Source organism: Etheostoma spectabile, chromosome 15 (assembly GCF_008692095.1).
Source record: "Etheostoma spectabile isolate EspeVRDwgs_2016 chromosome 15, UIUC_Espe_1.0, whole genome shotgun sequence".
Classification (NCBI taxonomy): domain Eukaryota; kingdom Metazoa; phylum Chordata; class Actinopteri; order Perciformes; family Percidae; genus Etheostoma; species Etheostoma spectabile.
In genome coordinates, this window is record NC_045747.1 from 24,931,868 (window position 1) to 24,946,459 (window position 14,592).

General features: G+C 43.1%; 2 protein-coding genes across 2 annotated transcripts in view; one reads left to right on the plus strand and one right to left on the minus strand.

Annotated features, from left to right (window-relative positions):
* The window catches only part of hmox1a (heme oxygenase 1a), a 28,236-nt gene extending 23,074 nt beyond the window's left edge, over positions 1 to 5,162 (plus strand). The window contains exon 7 of the mRNA XM_032536575.1: positions 5,132 to 5,162. The gene's annotated coding sequence lies outside the window, so the exon portion shown is untranslated. The remainder of the gene's footprint in view (positions 1 to 5,131) is intronic.
* gcat (glycine C-acetyltransferase) lies at positions 1,452 to 14,286 on the minus strand. Its single transcript, XM_032536568.1, has 9 exons — positions 14,002 to 14,286; positions 11,839 to 11,969; positions 11,427 to 11,528; positions 11,186 to 11,332; positions 9,101 to 9,255; positions 8,216 to 8,298; positions 6,694 to 6,865; positions 2,261 to 2,382; positions 1,452 to 1,812 (listed from the first exon to the last, which is right to left on the minus strand). Exons 1-9 carry the CDS (start codon positions 14,219 to 14,221, stop codon positions 1,661 to 1,663), a joined length of 1,284 nt encoding a protein of 427 aa, XP_032392459.1. The 5' UTR covers positions 14,222 to 14,286; the 3' UTR covers positions 1,452 to 1,660.
* Between the last annotated feature and the right edge of the window lie 306 nt (positions 14,287 to 14,592).

Sequence of the window (14,592 nt, forward strand, 5' to 3'; positions counted from 1 at the left end):
GGAGGAGGAGGAGGAGGAGGAGGAAGCATGTGGACTATCAGCAACAATGTGCCACAAAGAAGCATGAATAACACACAAAAAAAACACGTTTAACACATAAAACTACTGCAAAAACTTTGAAAATACAATTTTTTTTTAACTGAAAGGCATTGCTCAGAATGTGCCTTGCTAAATTTTTTCAAATGTGAATTTAATTTCTATAGCATGCGTCATAGTATTTTTTATAAAGTGTATTTACTGTTAAAAAGAAAATTAAAGCAATGACAGATGAACAACTAAACACGGTTGCTTTCTTTCTTACCAAGATTTAGATGAAATCTGTATTTACAATGGGCATAGTTTCAGTAAAATGATCTTCAACTAGGTCAGTATTAGATGCTCAATGCTGTCATGTAATCTTGCATACAAGATCTATCTCCACAGCGCTGTGAAGTACCATGAAACAGCCCTGAACTCACCATCGCCAAGCTCACCTGACTCCATATAAATAAACAGTAATTTTATCATCGTAAAACTCACTTCATTCAAATTCAACAGAAACAAAAAACAACTGTCAAAAGCCGCCTTGTTTCCTCTTTCCACTGTTACAACAATCACCACTTTGGTCTGGTTGAAATAAACCCTTAACTCACCCATTTACATGTGGAAACATGTTGGCTCTATACACGCTAAAAGTGATGATTATTTACATGGAGCCTGGTGGGTTTAGTGATGGGGATTTCTGGGTCGTTTCATGTTAAACAAAAAGGATCTTACTCTTTAAGAGAAACGTCTATCTCTGTAGGGATCCTTTCCATAATGTTTTCAGACACTTATATACTTATATATTCTAATCTGAAACAGAACATTCAGTGGATGGAAACTGACGATGACTATTTGCCCCAACATTGCAACCCGGTCCACGGGTGCCAGTTATAGCGATCTCACTCAATAATGGACCAATATTGGAGATTTTTGTTCCCATTAGCATCTGGTAAGGATGCCTCCTGGGTTCTAGGCATGTCCAGCTGGGAGGAGGCCCCGGGGAAGACCCAGGACTAGGTGGAGGGATTATATCTCCAACCTGGCCTGGGAACGCCTCAGGACCCCCCAGTCGGAGCTGGTTGATGTGGCTCGGGAAAGGGAAGTTTGGGGTCCCCTGCTGGAGCTGCTGCCCCCCGAGACCCGATACCGGATAAGTGGACGAAGATGGATAAATGGATGGATGTTCCCATTAGTCACTTAGCAATTCATGGAAAGTAGGGTCCAGGTTGAAAAATACCATAATTACGCTTAAATATCTTCATGATTCAGATGGTTCAGATTAATTTTGCATGTTGAAAAACACCAAAATTAACCTTAAATAAACACGTGTCAACATATAAAAAGAATTAATAGAATCTCCTTCATGTAATTCTTTTGTGGGATGAATGAAATGAACAACCCTTTTTCTTAAAATGCAAACACCTTCACATGTTGGCAAATGTGCTTTATTCAGCTAAGCAAAGACAAAAATAACTTTGACTTCTGTTGACCTACAAATGTAACTAATATTTCCATCATTGACATTCATAGGTCTTGAGTAACAGGCGCCACAATCTGTAAGAGCAAGCGCTTCATCGTTGTTCAGTAACTCATTCTGGTTCCTGGGTCTGTCTGACTCCTGCTTACTTGTCCCGTTTCAGGAGACGACTCCGTGCTTTCTGCCCGTCTGGATGAAAGCGTCGACGCAGTGGTCGATGTCTTCGTTTGTGTGGGCGGCGGAAATCTGGACGCGGATCCTGGCTTTGCCCTTTGGTACGACTGGGAAGGAGAATCCAATCACATACACTCCTGTGGAGGGAAGAGACGAGAAGAGAGTGAGAACAGAGTCTGAGGAACTTTTCTGTGGATGTCAAGAAGGTTTATTCACATCTATCTATAAATCGGTGTGTCTCTGTGCGCGTGTCCCCACACATGTGCAGTACAGTGGCGGGGGGGGCGGGGAGTTCTCTTAACACTGCCATGGGAGTTGCTGAATCCCTACAAAGCTTATTGATTGGGCTTTTACTAGCTGCAGATGTCAGGGCAAAAACTGATCATCTGCCAAAACTCATTGCAGTCTACCCTACATGCAAATAATTAAATAGGGGACACGCTGAGTCTCTAGATGAGCCACAGCGTGACCTAAAACTACCGCAATGTGTGAGTGCTACAGGAAAACAAAAGGGGAGCACGTTCCCAGATGAAACTGGTTGAGAAGTTCCCAGCCCAGTGGGTCCGGTTTCCACGGCGGTCTCACCCAGCTTCAGCATATCATCGGCCATCAGGGAGGCCAGCCGCGCGTCGCCCAGCATCACAGGACAGATCGGGTGAGCCGAGCCTGCGATGGTGAAGCCGGCCTCAGTCATCTTGTTCCTGAACCTTAATGGATAGCAGAGAAAGACTTTTTGGTTTTTACAGTAAATATTACAGAAGGAAAACAATGCAAGGGCCCATTCAGACCAGAGAAAGTGACCCAGCGGCGCGAGTGTCTCCGAAATGGCCCCTTTGTGTGACATCCTGTGTTATTAAACCCCCTAACCTACCCATAATCCTGTGAAATATACATAAGTACATCACATGCATATATCTTTTTTTTCCATTATGGTTGTTGAACTGCTTCCCGTTCTGAGCGTCTCTCTTCCACGAAAGACTTCCTCCTGAGAGTCCCTGTGGATTATATTTTGCTGTGAAGTTAGATGGCGGCGGGTGTTTTTTTTCCCCACTCTAAGTTACGAGCCAAGTTTTTTTTTAACCTGAGCTGTTCGGGGCGCTTCTGCAAAAACACACAATAAGGCACTCAGAGACGCAACACTCAGAAGGAGTAGGAGAGGTAGCGCAGGTCCTTCATCCCGGCCGCTGTCAGACTCTACAACACCTGCACTACCTGAGGATGTTGGAGTTTTCTGTTCCTGTTTTTCTCCCAGCTACATCACACACTTTCTGTTCATCGTTAATATCGGTATTTATATGATTTTATTACAAGTACTTACTTTTCAATATTTATGGTCTCAGGTTTATATAATTTATATTATGCTGCCTACTCTTGCTTCATTTCTCTAATTACACATTCAACTTAATTTGAACGTCACTTACATCGCAATATTGTTTCTCTTATCATGGCAACCGCACTTTAAAATTCCTTTATTTGACGCCCTTTTGCTTACTCAGCCCACCATATTATCATTGTCTATTGCTTGCCTGTTTTTCTTGTGTGCTTACTTGTTTGTGTGTTATTGGTTGTTTTTTTTTTTGTTATTGAAAAAATGCTGCTGCTGTAACAACAAAATTTCCCCGTCGTGGGATGAATAAAGTATAATCTAATCTAATCTAAGATGTGTGGTAGACCGTTGAAGCAGCTCCTGATGTGTTCGTGGATTTTGTGTGTTCTTTAGTCATTTTTAGTTTTTTAATAGTTATCTAATCTTTTGTTTGTAATCTATCCTATTTGCTAGTTATTGTATATTCTGTATGTGTGATGTGTGTCTTAAAGTATTTTGTCGCGGTAGCACTGAAATTTCCACAATTTGGGATTAATAAAGTCTAATCTAATCTAAAAGCAGCGAGGAAATCGCTTCACTTTCATTAACCTTGTGTTGTCTTCCAGTCGACCTGGAAATTTACTTTGCTGTGTAAAAATTTAACTTTTTTTTTAATGCTTTCTCTTTTTTGAAACTTTTGTCACCTTTCCCAATGTTTTGACGTTTTAGTCAGTTTATTCTGCACTTTTTCTGACGTTCTTTTATCAATATTTTTTCAAACGCTATAAAATTGACTAAAACAGCCAAATTCAAAGAAAGTAGTGAACTGATCATTTAATTGACTTGTTAAGAGCGTTGTACAGAACCATCCACGTTATTTCTTTTGACAATTTGGTTTAAAGAAACCCAAATTTCTGGTATAGAAACCTTTTGAAAATGAGTCAAATTAGACCCGAGGACAGCATGAGGGTTAAATCCAATCCCAAGAAGCCACCCCAGGGTGCTAAAACTCGCCCTGTCTCATCGGCACCAGTCGCACCACACTGTTACTTTTGTGTGACAGACTAATAAATGGTGAAAGTTTTGGAACAGTGAAAAAGAAAATATCTCTAATGTGTTGTATATAATGATATTGTTGAAGATAGTGTGTTTTCTCAAGACCTTATTCACGAAATTCTATCTGGGTCACATTTGAAATGCAACATTTGTTTAGTATTCATGTTTTGTCTGGAGTGTAGCTCACACTTGCATAATGGGGCCTGAAGGCAGCATGTGTGTGTCCCTGAACGAGGTTATGAAACAAAATGCCCAACACCTTTATTTCGCTTCACATCTAGAACTGTGCCGACAGTGCAAATATTAGCTTATTTAATACCAGAACAAAGCCTTTTCTTCAGTTACCCCTCCTGGGTGTTTGCCGTATCATTTCCATGGGCAGATACGTTACCTACATACGTACCTAAAAAATAAAAGATGAATGCCCTTTGTTTTGCCAGAGGGCAGATACAACAGCTGTAATGTACAACCCTCCTACACCTAATTTTTCCAATGACTACTACCAAATACAGGAGGTTCTGGCTCAGAATTATGAGCTGAATGAGTTAAAAACAGGGATTTGATATGTATACACAATTTAACTGCAGGATTATTTGTTTATGGTGTGTTTAAAATCAGGTGTTTTTCACATGGATTCGGTGACAAGAATACATACACAGTCAACGCAAAAGACATAGCGCACGTCATGTGTTCTACGAGATGAGAGACAAACACTGCAGGGACAAAGACATGGTGTTAGAGGTGCGTTACCGCCACTGGGTTATAATCTCATTATAATCTCTATAATCAGTTTCTATGGGGAGCACCTGAGTCAAGTGCAACATCTAGTGGTAACACTTGGTATACCGGTTCAGTGTTTGGCTTAGTATCAAACTGGTTGGAAACGATTACGCCGGCCCAAGCCTAGTAGCTCACTTAGGAAGAGGAGTAGGGCCACATGTGGAAGCATGTATTGAGTTCTGAGTGGAAAGTCAGTGTAATTTAAGAAAAAAAGTTAGAATTTTGGGGTGCCTGGATAGCACACCTGGTAGAGCGTGCACCCCATGTACAAAGGCTCAGTCCTTGTCACAGCGGCCGCAGGATTGATGTCTTTCCTCTCTCTCTCTCTCTCTCTCTCTCTCTCTCTCTCTCTCGCTCTCTCTCTCTCACATCTTTAGCTGTTCTATATAATAATTCAGGGGCTGCAGCCTTTGGAGGCCACGAAGGCTGAAGGGAACGGTCTTCGAAATGAGACGGTCTGGTCTGCAGAGCATTTCCGGTTTGCATCAAAAGCGCCGCTCCTGTCGCCTAGCAACCTTGACAGCTGTAGCTGATAAGTGATCAGAAAATGTACCGGAGCGTTGTCGAAATGTACTGGAGGAGAAAGTACAGATAATTGCTGCAAAACCAAAATGAAGAAAAAGGGAAAGGTATGCATTGTTGATTCTACTTACTGTAAGTAAAGTACAGATACGTGAAAATGTACTTTAGTACAGTAATGAAGTATTTGTACTTTGTTACATTTCACCACTGAATATAACGCAATACTTCCTGACGCTGAGGCGTTGAAAAATGTTTTTTTCCGCTCACAGGCGCTAAAAAAAAGTCATATAAGTATTCCAATGACTCCGAAGCTGTTCAGTTAAAGTAATTAAAGCTTAAAAAAAACTGCATACCGGTAATTTCCCTTTAATAATAAAATAGCAGAGGAAAATAAAAAAAATAAAAAATGTTGGTTGCTTCTGATTGAATGCTTAAATGAATGGAGGCTGCGTTTGTGGACCGCATTTGAAGGAGCCTTTGGAATTAAATTAAATGGGACGGCCTGCGTTGCGCTGGTGTGATCTACGAAGGCTGCAGCCTCTGAATTGGGACAGAGCTTTAGAATAGTTTCAAAAATGATGACTCCAATGGAATTGTTTGTACTCCGACCGGTTTCAAGTTTAACACAGTTTGGGTTTCTGTGGTGACCGCTGTGCTTCCAGGCGCTTGTTGTGTTGCAGCCACGGAGCACAGTAAGCCGTGTGTGGCTTTATTTTACACTGAAAAAAACCCATGAACTGGAAATCACCATTGAATCAAAATAAAAATAAAAACTCCACCCCTAAAAGAAACTGGAATTGAGAATTCATAAGAACCGGAAAAGAAAGAATCGGAATTGTAATGCGAACTGGAATCACAAAACAAACCCAACCCTGGAAATAAAGTCAGCTTTACGTGAAAAAAACAACATGACGGGGGGGGGGGGGGGACCTCTAGCTCACCCAGTAAGAGCATTGCCCCATGTTGGCTGAGTGCTGGATGTCATCCCCCCATCTCTCTACCCCTTTCATGTCTATCCACTGTCCCTACAATAAAAGGAAAAGCCCTAAAAATATATCTTGAAAAAGATAAATAAACATTATGTTTCCTCCCTGAGAATCTTGACTCACAGGAATACATAAACGCAGATTACTAGTGATGGCCAAAGGAAGCTTCATGAACCAGTGTGTTTATACTGAGCCCACTAGATGGCGCTCTTGGTTTTAAGAGAAAGGCCAAAGGCATTACAGTTCAGTGTATTCTCAACCAACTGTTGAACAGCGAGCTCAGAAAATAAAGACACTGGCTCATGAAGCTTCATTCGGCCATCACTACAGATTACCCCCCCCCCCCCCCCAATTTAGATCAAACGCACCTCATGGTTTTGGCCGTCATGCTCTGTGAGATCTCATTGGAGGCGAGCAGCAACTCCACCGCTCGCAGGGCGCTGCCCACCACCGGGGGGGGGAGGGAGTTGGAGAACAGGTAGGGCCGCGAGCGCTGCCTCAGCAGATCGATGAGAGGCTTAGGCCCAACCGTGTAGCCACCTGGAAGAGAAAGCGGACGAGACGTTAGGTCTGGAGGATTAGTAACATAATGGTGGAAAAATACAGCATGTAGGGACATTTTAGGGCAGGGGTCTTCAACAGGGGGTCTGTACTGCATGGGGTTCCGCGAAAGTTTTGGTTGATTAGACTTTTTTTTTTATATTGCCCCCCCCCTGCAATTTTTTCCACTAATTGAAATGTCTTTAAATACACATTAACATGAATTCAACACACTGTAGTAAACAGATAAATGGAGGCAGAAGATGTCTTTCAGTCATCAATGCACACATGGCACTATAGGACCAGTTTGATATAACACAATTTTATACAATATATATAATTAGGGGGTCCCCGCTCCATCTCGCCATCCGTTTGGGGGTCCTTGGCCTGGAAAACGTTGAAGACCCCTGTTTTAAGGCGTTCCATTTGTACTCGGAAGTCGGATTTTTCAGTAATCGAAACCTGGACAAACACTGAGTACCCCTAGCTAAAAATCCAACATGGCTGCCCCCGGGCATCAACAGTAGTGAAAGCTGGGGTAACACACTGTTATAAGCACTTCTGTCTTATTTATGTCTCACTAAATCGTACACGCAGCGCTGTTAATCTTTTGTGGATATGTTAACGCATTAATTTCAACTGGCATTGCTAACAATGGCTAGCCTGGCTAGAGCCCATGAAAACAATGAACATACAGAGAGCGTTGTGTGGAGCTGATAGTCTAAATGAGCTGTGTAGTTACTCATTTGGCAATGGCTTGAATGTAACGGACGTTCGTATCAAAAAGTTACGCACTAAAGCGTGAATGTCACACTGATTTTACATTCACTCAGCTTAGGTGGTGCACAAAACGGCTCGGGTGCTGCACCTTGCACTGGTAGGGAAAACCCTGACTTTCCATGCAACAAAAGCTATTTTTAGTCTCTCAAATACGAAGAGTTCCTGCTCTTTTCTATTTGAAACCATGTTAATCTGAATGTCTTTGGTTTTTGGACCACACAAGACATTTAAAGACATCACCTCGGACTTTGAGAAACTGGAATGGAAATTTGTTGCTATTGTCTGACTGATTTTATAGACCAGACCCTTCATTGAGAAACTAATCGGCAGATTAATAATCAGATTAATTGTTCGTTGCAGCCCTAATAACAACGGTATAAGACAATAATATGCCAGGTGGTGTGTTTTCATCTTGTAGGACCTTGTATCTCTGGAGTTCCTCGCCCCCAAGTGGCCAAAGAACATCAGTGCAGCTGTAAAGCTTTATGTTTGAGGAGAAACAACAAACTGGCCAAAGTCACAGGCCAGACGGGGACAGGCCAGACGGGGACAGGCCAGACCGGGACATACCAGCGGCTCCTCCCAGAGCTTTCCCCAGGGTGGAGTTTACAATGTGAACTCTGTCCATCACTCCCAGGAGCTCGTCCGTTCCTCTGAAAATTACAGAGAAGCACCATTAATTACTCCCCTCATAATACAATCAAACAACATTGCTTATTGTTGTTGTTACAATATGTTGAAAGTTGTAATTAGCAGTTGTAGTCAAGACCACCTAAAACGGGTCAAGGCCAGACCAGTGCAAATCCCACGCTGCATGACATGATATAATGTGGAAAATGTTAACAAAAGGCACTCCTCAGAATCAGAATCAGATTTATTTGCCAGGTATGATTACACATACGAGGAATTTGACTAAGGTTGGAGCAAGCCTCCGGGCGGCAGCTATTGAACAGCGCCACCACACGCTTTCCCGAAAAAGGATCAATGCAGACAACAACATAGTATACAATACATCACAACACCGTCACAACATAATGCACAAGACAACACACAGTACATGTGATCACATGAAGGAATATTTTGAGGTGACGGGGGAGGGTGGAAAAAAACAAGAAACCAAGGCAGTCAGACGGAAGCGGGGAGGGATGGGGGAGGGCGTGTATGGTGCGGTGTAAGATAATGAGTTGTGTGTGGGAATATGAGGCGTCAAATTGGCCTGAAAGAGCCACATTCCCAAAAAACAAACCAACACAGAAAACTAATTTAGATTTGTCTTCATTCACCTGTTTTGTGTATCGCGAGAAAGACCTTGATAAAACAATACAAAGGCAGATGTGGTCTGGATGTTCTTGAAATAAAATCTTATCTGATGGTATACTACAAATAAAACATGAATTAGAATGCAAAAAGAAATGCATCTTTTTGCATTTTTGCGTTACTCTGGATCTTACCCACCTGCCCCGGGGCCCCAGGAAACCGGTGGCGTGGCATTCGTCTATGAACACCATGGCTCCGTACTGCTCCGCCAGGTCACAGATTCCTGTTAGGGGAGCCACGTCTCCGTCCATGGAGAAGACTCCATCCGTCACCACCAGGCGCATACGAGACGACTGAGGAGGACCAAACAGACTCATGACCTAGTCTAGACCAGGACTCTGGGATGTTATTTATCTCCCAGGTCTTTCCATAAAGAGCAGGTCTAGACCAGAACTCTGGGATGTTATTTATCTCCCAGGTCTTTCCATAAAGAGCAGGTCTAGACTCTGGGATGTTATTTACAGAAACCCAACAGTTCCCACCAAGAGCAAGCACTAGGACACAGAGGCAAGGAGACACTTCCTTTAACTCAGAAAGGCAGAAACCTCGAGCAGAACTATGGCTCAGGGTGGGGGGCATCTGCCTCGACCGGTTGGGGGTGAGAGAAAGAGACAGAGACACAGACAGACAGACAGACAGAGAGAGACATGGAGAATTGTAGCAGAGGGTGTGGAGCAGGAACATGGAGGCAGCAGGTGACTCCAACCACAGATCCAGAGCCAGAAACACCTGCAGGAAGCAATAGGAGGAGAGAGGAGAGGGGCGAGAGAGCACAAGACTCCGGGAAAGGGAAGAAGCCGAGTATGAAATGAACATGCTGTGAGACTGACCTGTGTGACCTCGTCTGTCCATTAAATCTATTATGTCTCTCAGATGGGGACAGTTGTGCTGAGCATTAATCATCATCATTGCCGTGTCTTGTCAATATCGCTCGTTTTTTCCACAAAGTGCACACACCACAGACTGTAAAAAGAATGGACGTTGCATCTGTGAAATTTTTGGCTTGTGGGCGGCTGTTTTGAAGCATGGCGCTTGGCGATACGGGGGCCCGCCATCTTGGTTTTTTGCAACAGTGTTTGACAGTTTTTGATGAGAGGGTGGAGCTGGGGAGGATGAGGCGGCCAAGCCAGTGTTGCCTATGGGTGGAATGGCGCTGCGCTAAGCTAAACGCTAGAGAGGGAAAGTTGTGATTTTCAACCCTTCTAAAGCGAGTCGTCCAGTGGGTATTGTTGGAGCTAAATCCTGCTCCGGTCTCAGGGGTCAGTCAATTAATAGTCAGAATCTCAGATGTTGATGTGTGAATCCGTTTTATTACGTAGAATATATTCTAGAGACAAAATAAAGAGATCAAGCTAACAAAGCTCTCCTCCAAATTTGTCTGTCTCTTTTACTCCGGCACCCCCGGTCTTATTCAATAAGGGTGGGGTCTCTTGGTCACAGTGGTGTGATATGTTCGTGTGCTTATTCGCTATCTTTCCATTGGTATGTGACTGACAGTTTATGACCTTTTCAGGACCTCCAGAGAAACTGTTGGGCTGGGAGGAGGAACTGCAACCAGGGACAGGATGAATCTAATCATCAATCCTGCTTCTGACACATTTGGTAGAGCTGAGTTATGACCTCTTATATTAAAGAACAGAAGTATTGCAAAACAACTTACTGCCTGAATGACAAACTCAATGCATGACCAACGTGTCATCATTTATGTTGAAATAATGTTTTTGCCTTTTGGCTTAAATGTTTAATGCAACTCACACACAATGTTTAAGCACATATAACATTTTAAATTCCAACAATATTGACCGACGGGTAAACGTGGACCTCCGGGTACCGACACCAGAGCTTGTAATTAACACCCCACCACGTGCCAAATGTGGGAGAATTTTGCCATTGGTGGGTAAAACTGTCTACCTGCCACCTTGGCAGCCAATGAGAATTGTGGATTGTGGGCCTATCAGCTAAATGCTTAAGAGAGAGGGCGCCCACCTGCCAACCCAAAGGGTGCCATCACTCAACTGACCATCCCACGGAGTCCCATCGGTGCCTGAAGTACGTATTCATTGAGGGATATCTACATCTAGTCCTACACAACGTATCTTCAATACTTGATCATCACTCACAGAATATCACTCACTTATCACATGTTCAACTACTATTATCCGTGGCAAACGTATTCATTAAATGCGCAGACATAACGTTCGTTTCCATGCCGTTCCCACACACCTGAGACTCTTTGAGCTTGCTCTCCAGATCACTGAGGTCCATGTGTTTGTAGCGCAGCCTCTTTGCTCGACACAGTCGGATCCCATCGATGATGGAGGCGTGGTTTAGCTCATCAGACAGCACCGCGTCATCCGGGCCCAACAGAACCTGTGTAAGAGTAACAGGATACGTCACTGCTGCCAGCAGGAGAGATCTTTCTGTTCTGGTCCCATGCTTTAAAGGGTAAAACATGACGACATACCTCAAACAGTCCAGCGTTAGCATCAAAACAGCTAGCATAGAGGATGCAGTCCTCCTTCTCATGGAACTCGGCTAGCTTCTGCTCCAGATTCTTGTGTAGATCCTATGAACACAGAGTGAGACTTAGCTGCAATTTGGCTACATGTGTTATGTTGTTTTTCATTTTTGGGCTGGGTTTTTGAAAAATAATTGATTTTCCGATTTCAAATCGACTTTTTAATTTGAAATAACCAAAATTATAAAGCAGCACATATCACAATAGACACAAAACTGATTAAATATCCTCCTCCTATCCTATCCTATTCCTCATATCATGCAGCCTTGTTCAAGACCTTGTGAATCGATTCAGAAAGCCATTGACGATACCCAGCCCTAGTTGATGTGCTGATTAAGTGCCGACACAGCCGTCATACCTGTGTGCCACAGATGAATCTGACAGAGCTCAACCCTGCACCATATGACTTCAGAGCATCAATCCCCGCCTGCACCACCTCCGGGTGGCTGGACAGTCCCAGGTAGTTGTTGGCACAGAAATTCAAAATGCCTGAGAGACAAAGACAGAGCTTAGATGGAAAGCATGAAACCAAAAGGTAAAAAAAAAGGTATATCAATATAAACAGTAACCTCTGTGAGCAACTCCAATTGTGTCCGTCTTTTAGTTAGGCGAGTGACAATAAAACCAACATTTCAGGACAAAAGAGTCAGAGAAAACAAAGCGTGGGACCGAGGCGTTGCCATTCAGATTGATTGAACAGAGCTGGTTTCACACATGAGGGGCCACTGCCGAAAGTCAAAGGGCCATTCATAAATCAGCAGAGTCCATTTATGGGAAAGCTTCATCCTGAACAGATTAACTGCTGCAATTTGTCAATTTATGCTTTCTTTTACTAATGAAAGCTGAGTACCTAACAGCTTACTGTTGGTGTTATAAACCACGTTAAGACCTTTTAAGACCAACATTACTCCGACCTATTTGAGATTAGCTCATTCGCTTTTAAAAGGCTGTGTGGTAGGGTGGGTGGGGGTTGTATTTAATAATCTTTATAACTGTCTTTCTGTACCTTTTTCTCAATAAAAAGATGAAAAAAGTAGTGTGAAACAAGAAATGTGTGTCCTTCAGACATTTAAACCGTTACACAACTGAAGTTAACTATAGTTGGAGTCAAGTTCATGAAGGTAACACTGGGGCAGAGTGCCAACTGCAACTGTGACATACACATAGAATAGAAATAGTACGTTAAAAAATACGCAAAAGACTCTAAAAATGTCTACAATATAACAGTTTTGGAAAAGAAAAGAAGGCTTTGGTTGTGAAAAACCTACTAGCGCCTAACGACTAGAGTTAGAAACTATATTTCTATCCAGAATGTCTTCCCCATGGTGCGTTTAAGGTCTTATTGCTCCCATGTATAATGAAGGCTAGCGTACTGTGTCCAGTTCGCTGCTATTGGTCATATCCGGACACTTTCAGCCTGACGCACCTTCTGGTCTTTTCGCAATACTTTACATTTCCTATCAACACCAAAATGTTAACAGAACTGATGTATAGCCATCTTACAATCTACGTATGAATTGTCCTCGTACATGGACATTTAGATGTCAAATTAGTGTATGAAATGAGGGAAATACGTAAGAACGCAGGGGCGATGTATTTTCCTCTTCTATTTTTACTGAACTGGACATTAAGGAGCTCTTATTGCATAATTCAGAGTTGTTGAAGCATGGTATTTTATTGGAAAGGAGAAGTAAGATCCAGTAGTTTTGACAGCATTGGTGGGACTTTCTTTAACTAACTGTCTGTAGCGGTGTGTCCGGTTATGGTCAACTGTAGCCAACGGCTGATTTACCGGCGATAGCGTCCTTTACCCGGCTCTTGGGAAGTAAAAGTTAAAGTAACGGGTTAAAACTATATACCGTTAGAAAGGTAAGAAGTCACACGATAGTTTTACACCATTCTATTAACTTAAAACATCAACATTTACATTCGTATTTTAACAGATAGTTTGAAAGAACGTAATAGCCAATAAGTGTCCGAACGTGGACACAGTGACGTTACCACGGTTACCTACCAACTGCTGACGTTACTACTGTTAACTACCAACAACTGACGTTACTAACGCTACTGTTAACTACCGTTACTACTGTTAACCACTAACTACTGACGTTACTAACGCTACTGTTAACTACCGTTACTACTGTTAACCACTAACTACTGACGTTACTAACGCTACTGTTAACTACCGTTACTACTGTTAACCACTAACTACTGACGTTACTAACGCTACTGTTAACTACCGTTACTACTGTTAACCACTAACTACTGACGTTACTAACGCTACTGTTAACTACCGTTACTACTGTTAACCACTAACTACTGACGTTACTAACGCTACTGTTAACTACCGTTACTACTGTTAACTTAACTACCAACTACTGACGTTACTACCGTTAACTACCAACTGCTGACGTTCCTACTGTTAACTTAACTACCCACTACTGACGTTACTACCGTTAACTACCCACTACTGACGTTTCTACCGTTGACTACCAACTGCTGACGTTACGTTCCTACTCACTGCTACGGCTGCCGTCCACGTTGATGTGAGGTCCCTGCTTTGACGTAATGACCCTCTCCGCTTTCCATGTCCCCGCGGCTCGGATACCGTCGAGCTCGCTCTCCAGCACGGCTCTGGCTTCCGCGACAGCGGCGAAGTTCCGGTTCAACGCCGAGGACGAGATCCGGACGACACCCCGGGCTGGTTTCACCAAACTCCGGGTAACTTGTCCGAGAGACATGGCTGTGTGGAGTAGCGTGCGCTTGGGGCGTCAAACTGAACGTGCATGAAGGTAGAACGTACGGACCGAACGTTGCGTCACAAAACAAAGGTAGGCGTATGTGCGGTGAGCCAATCAGAGGTCAGGGCACTTGCGAGGTGGATTGTTATTATCCAATCAGATTTCAGTGTGTTTACTATAGATAGGCTTTAGATATGTATGTCCACACACACACACACACCACACACACACACACACACACACACACACACACACACACACACACACACACACACACACACACACACACATAAATGTGCTATTTAATGTCACAATGTTTGGTGTTTTGAATAAGGCAGAATGTTGTTGGTCCGCAGAAAAATGACTGAGAA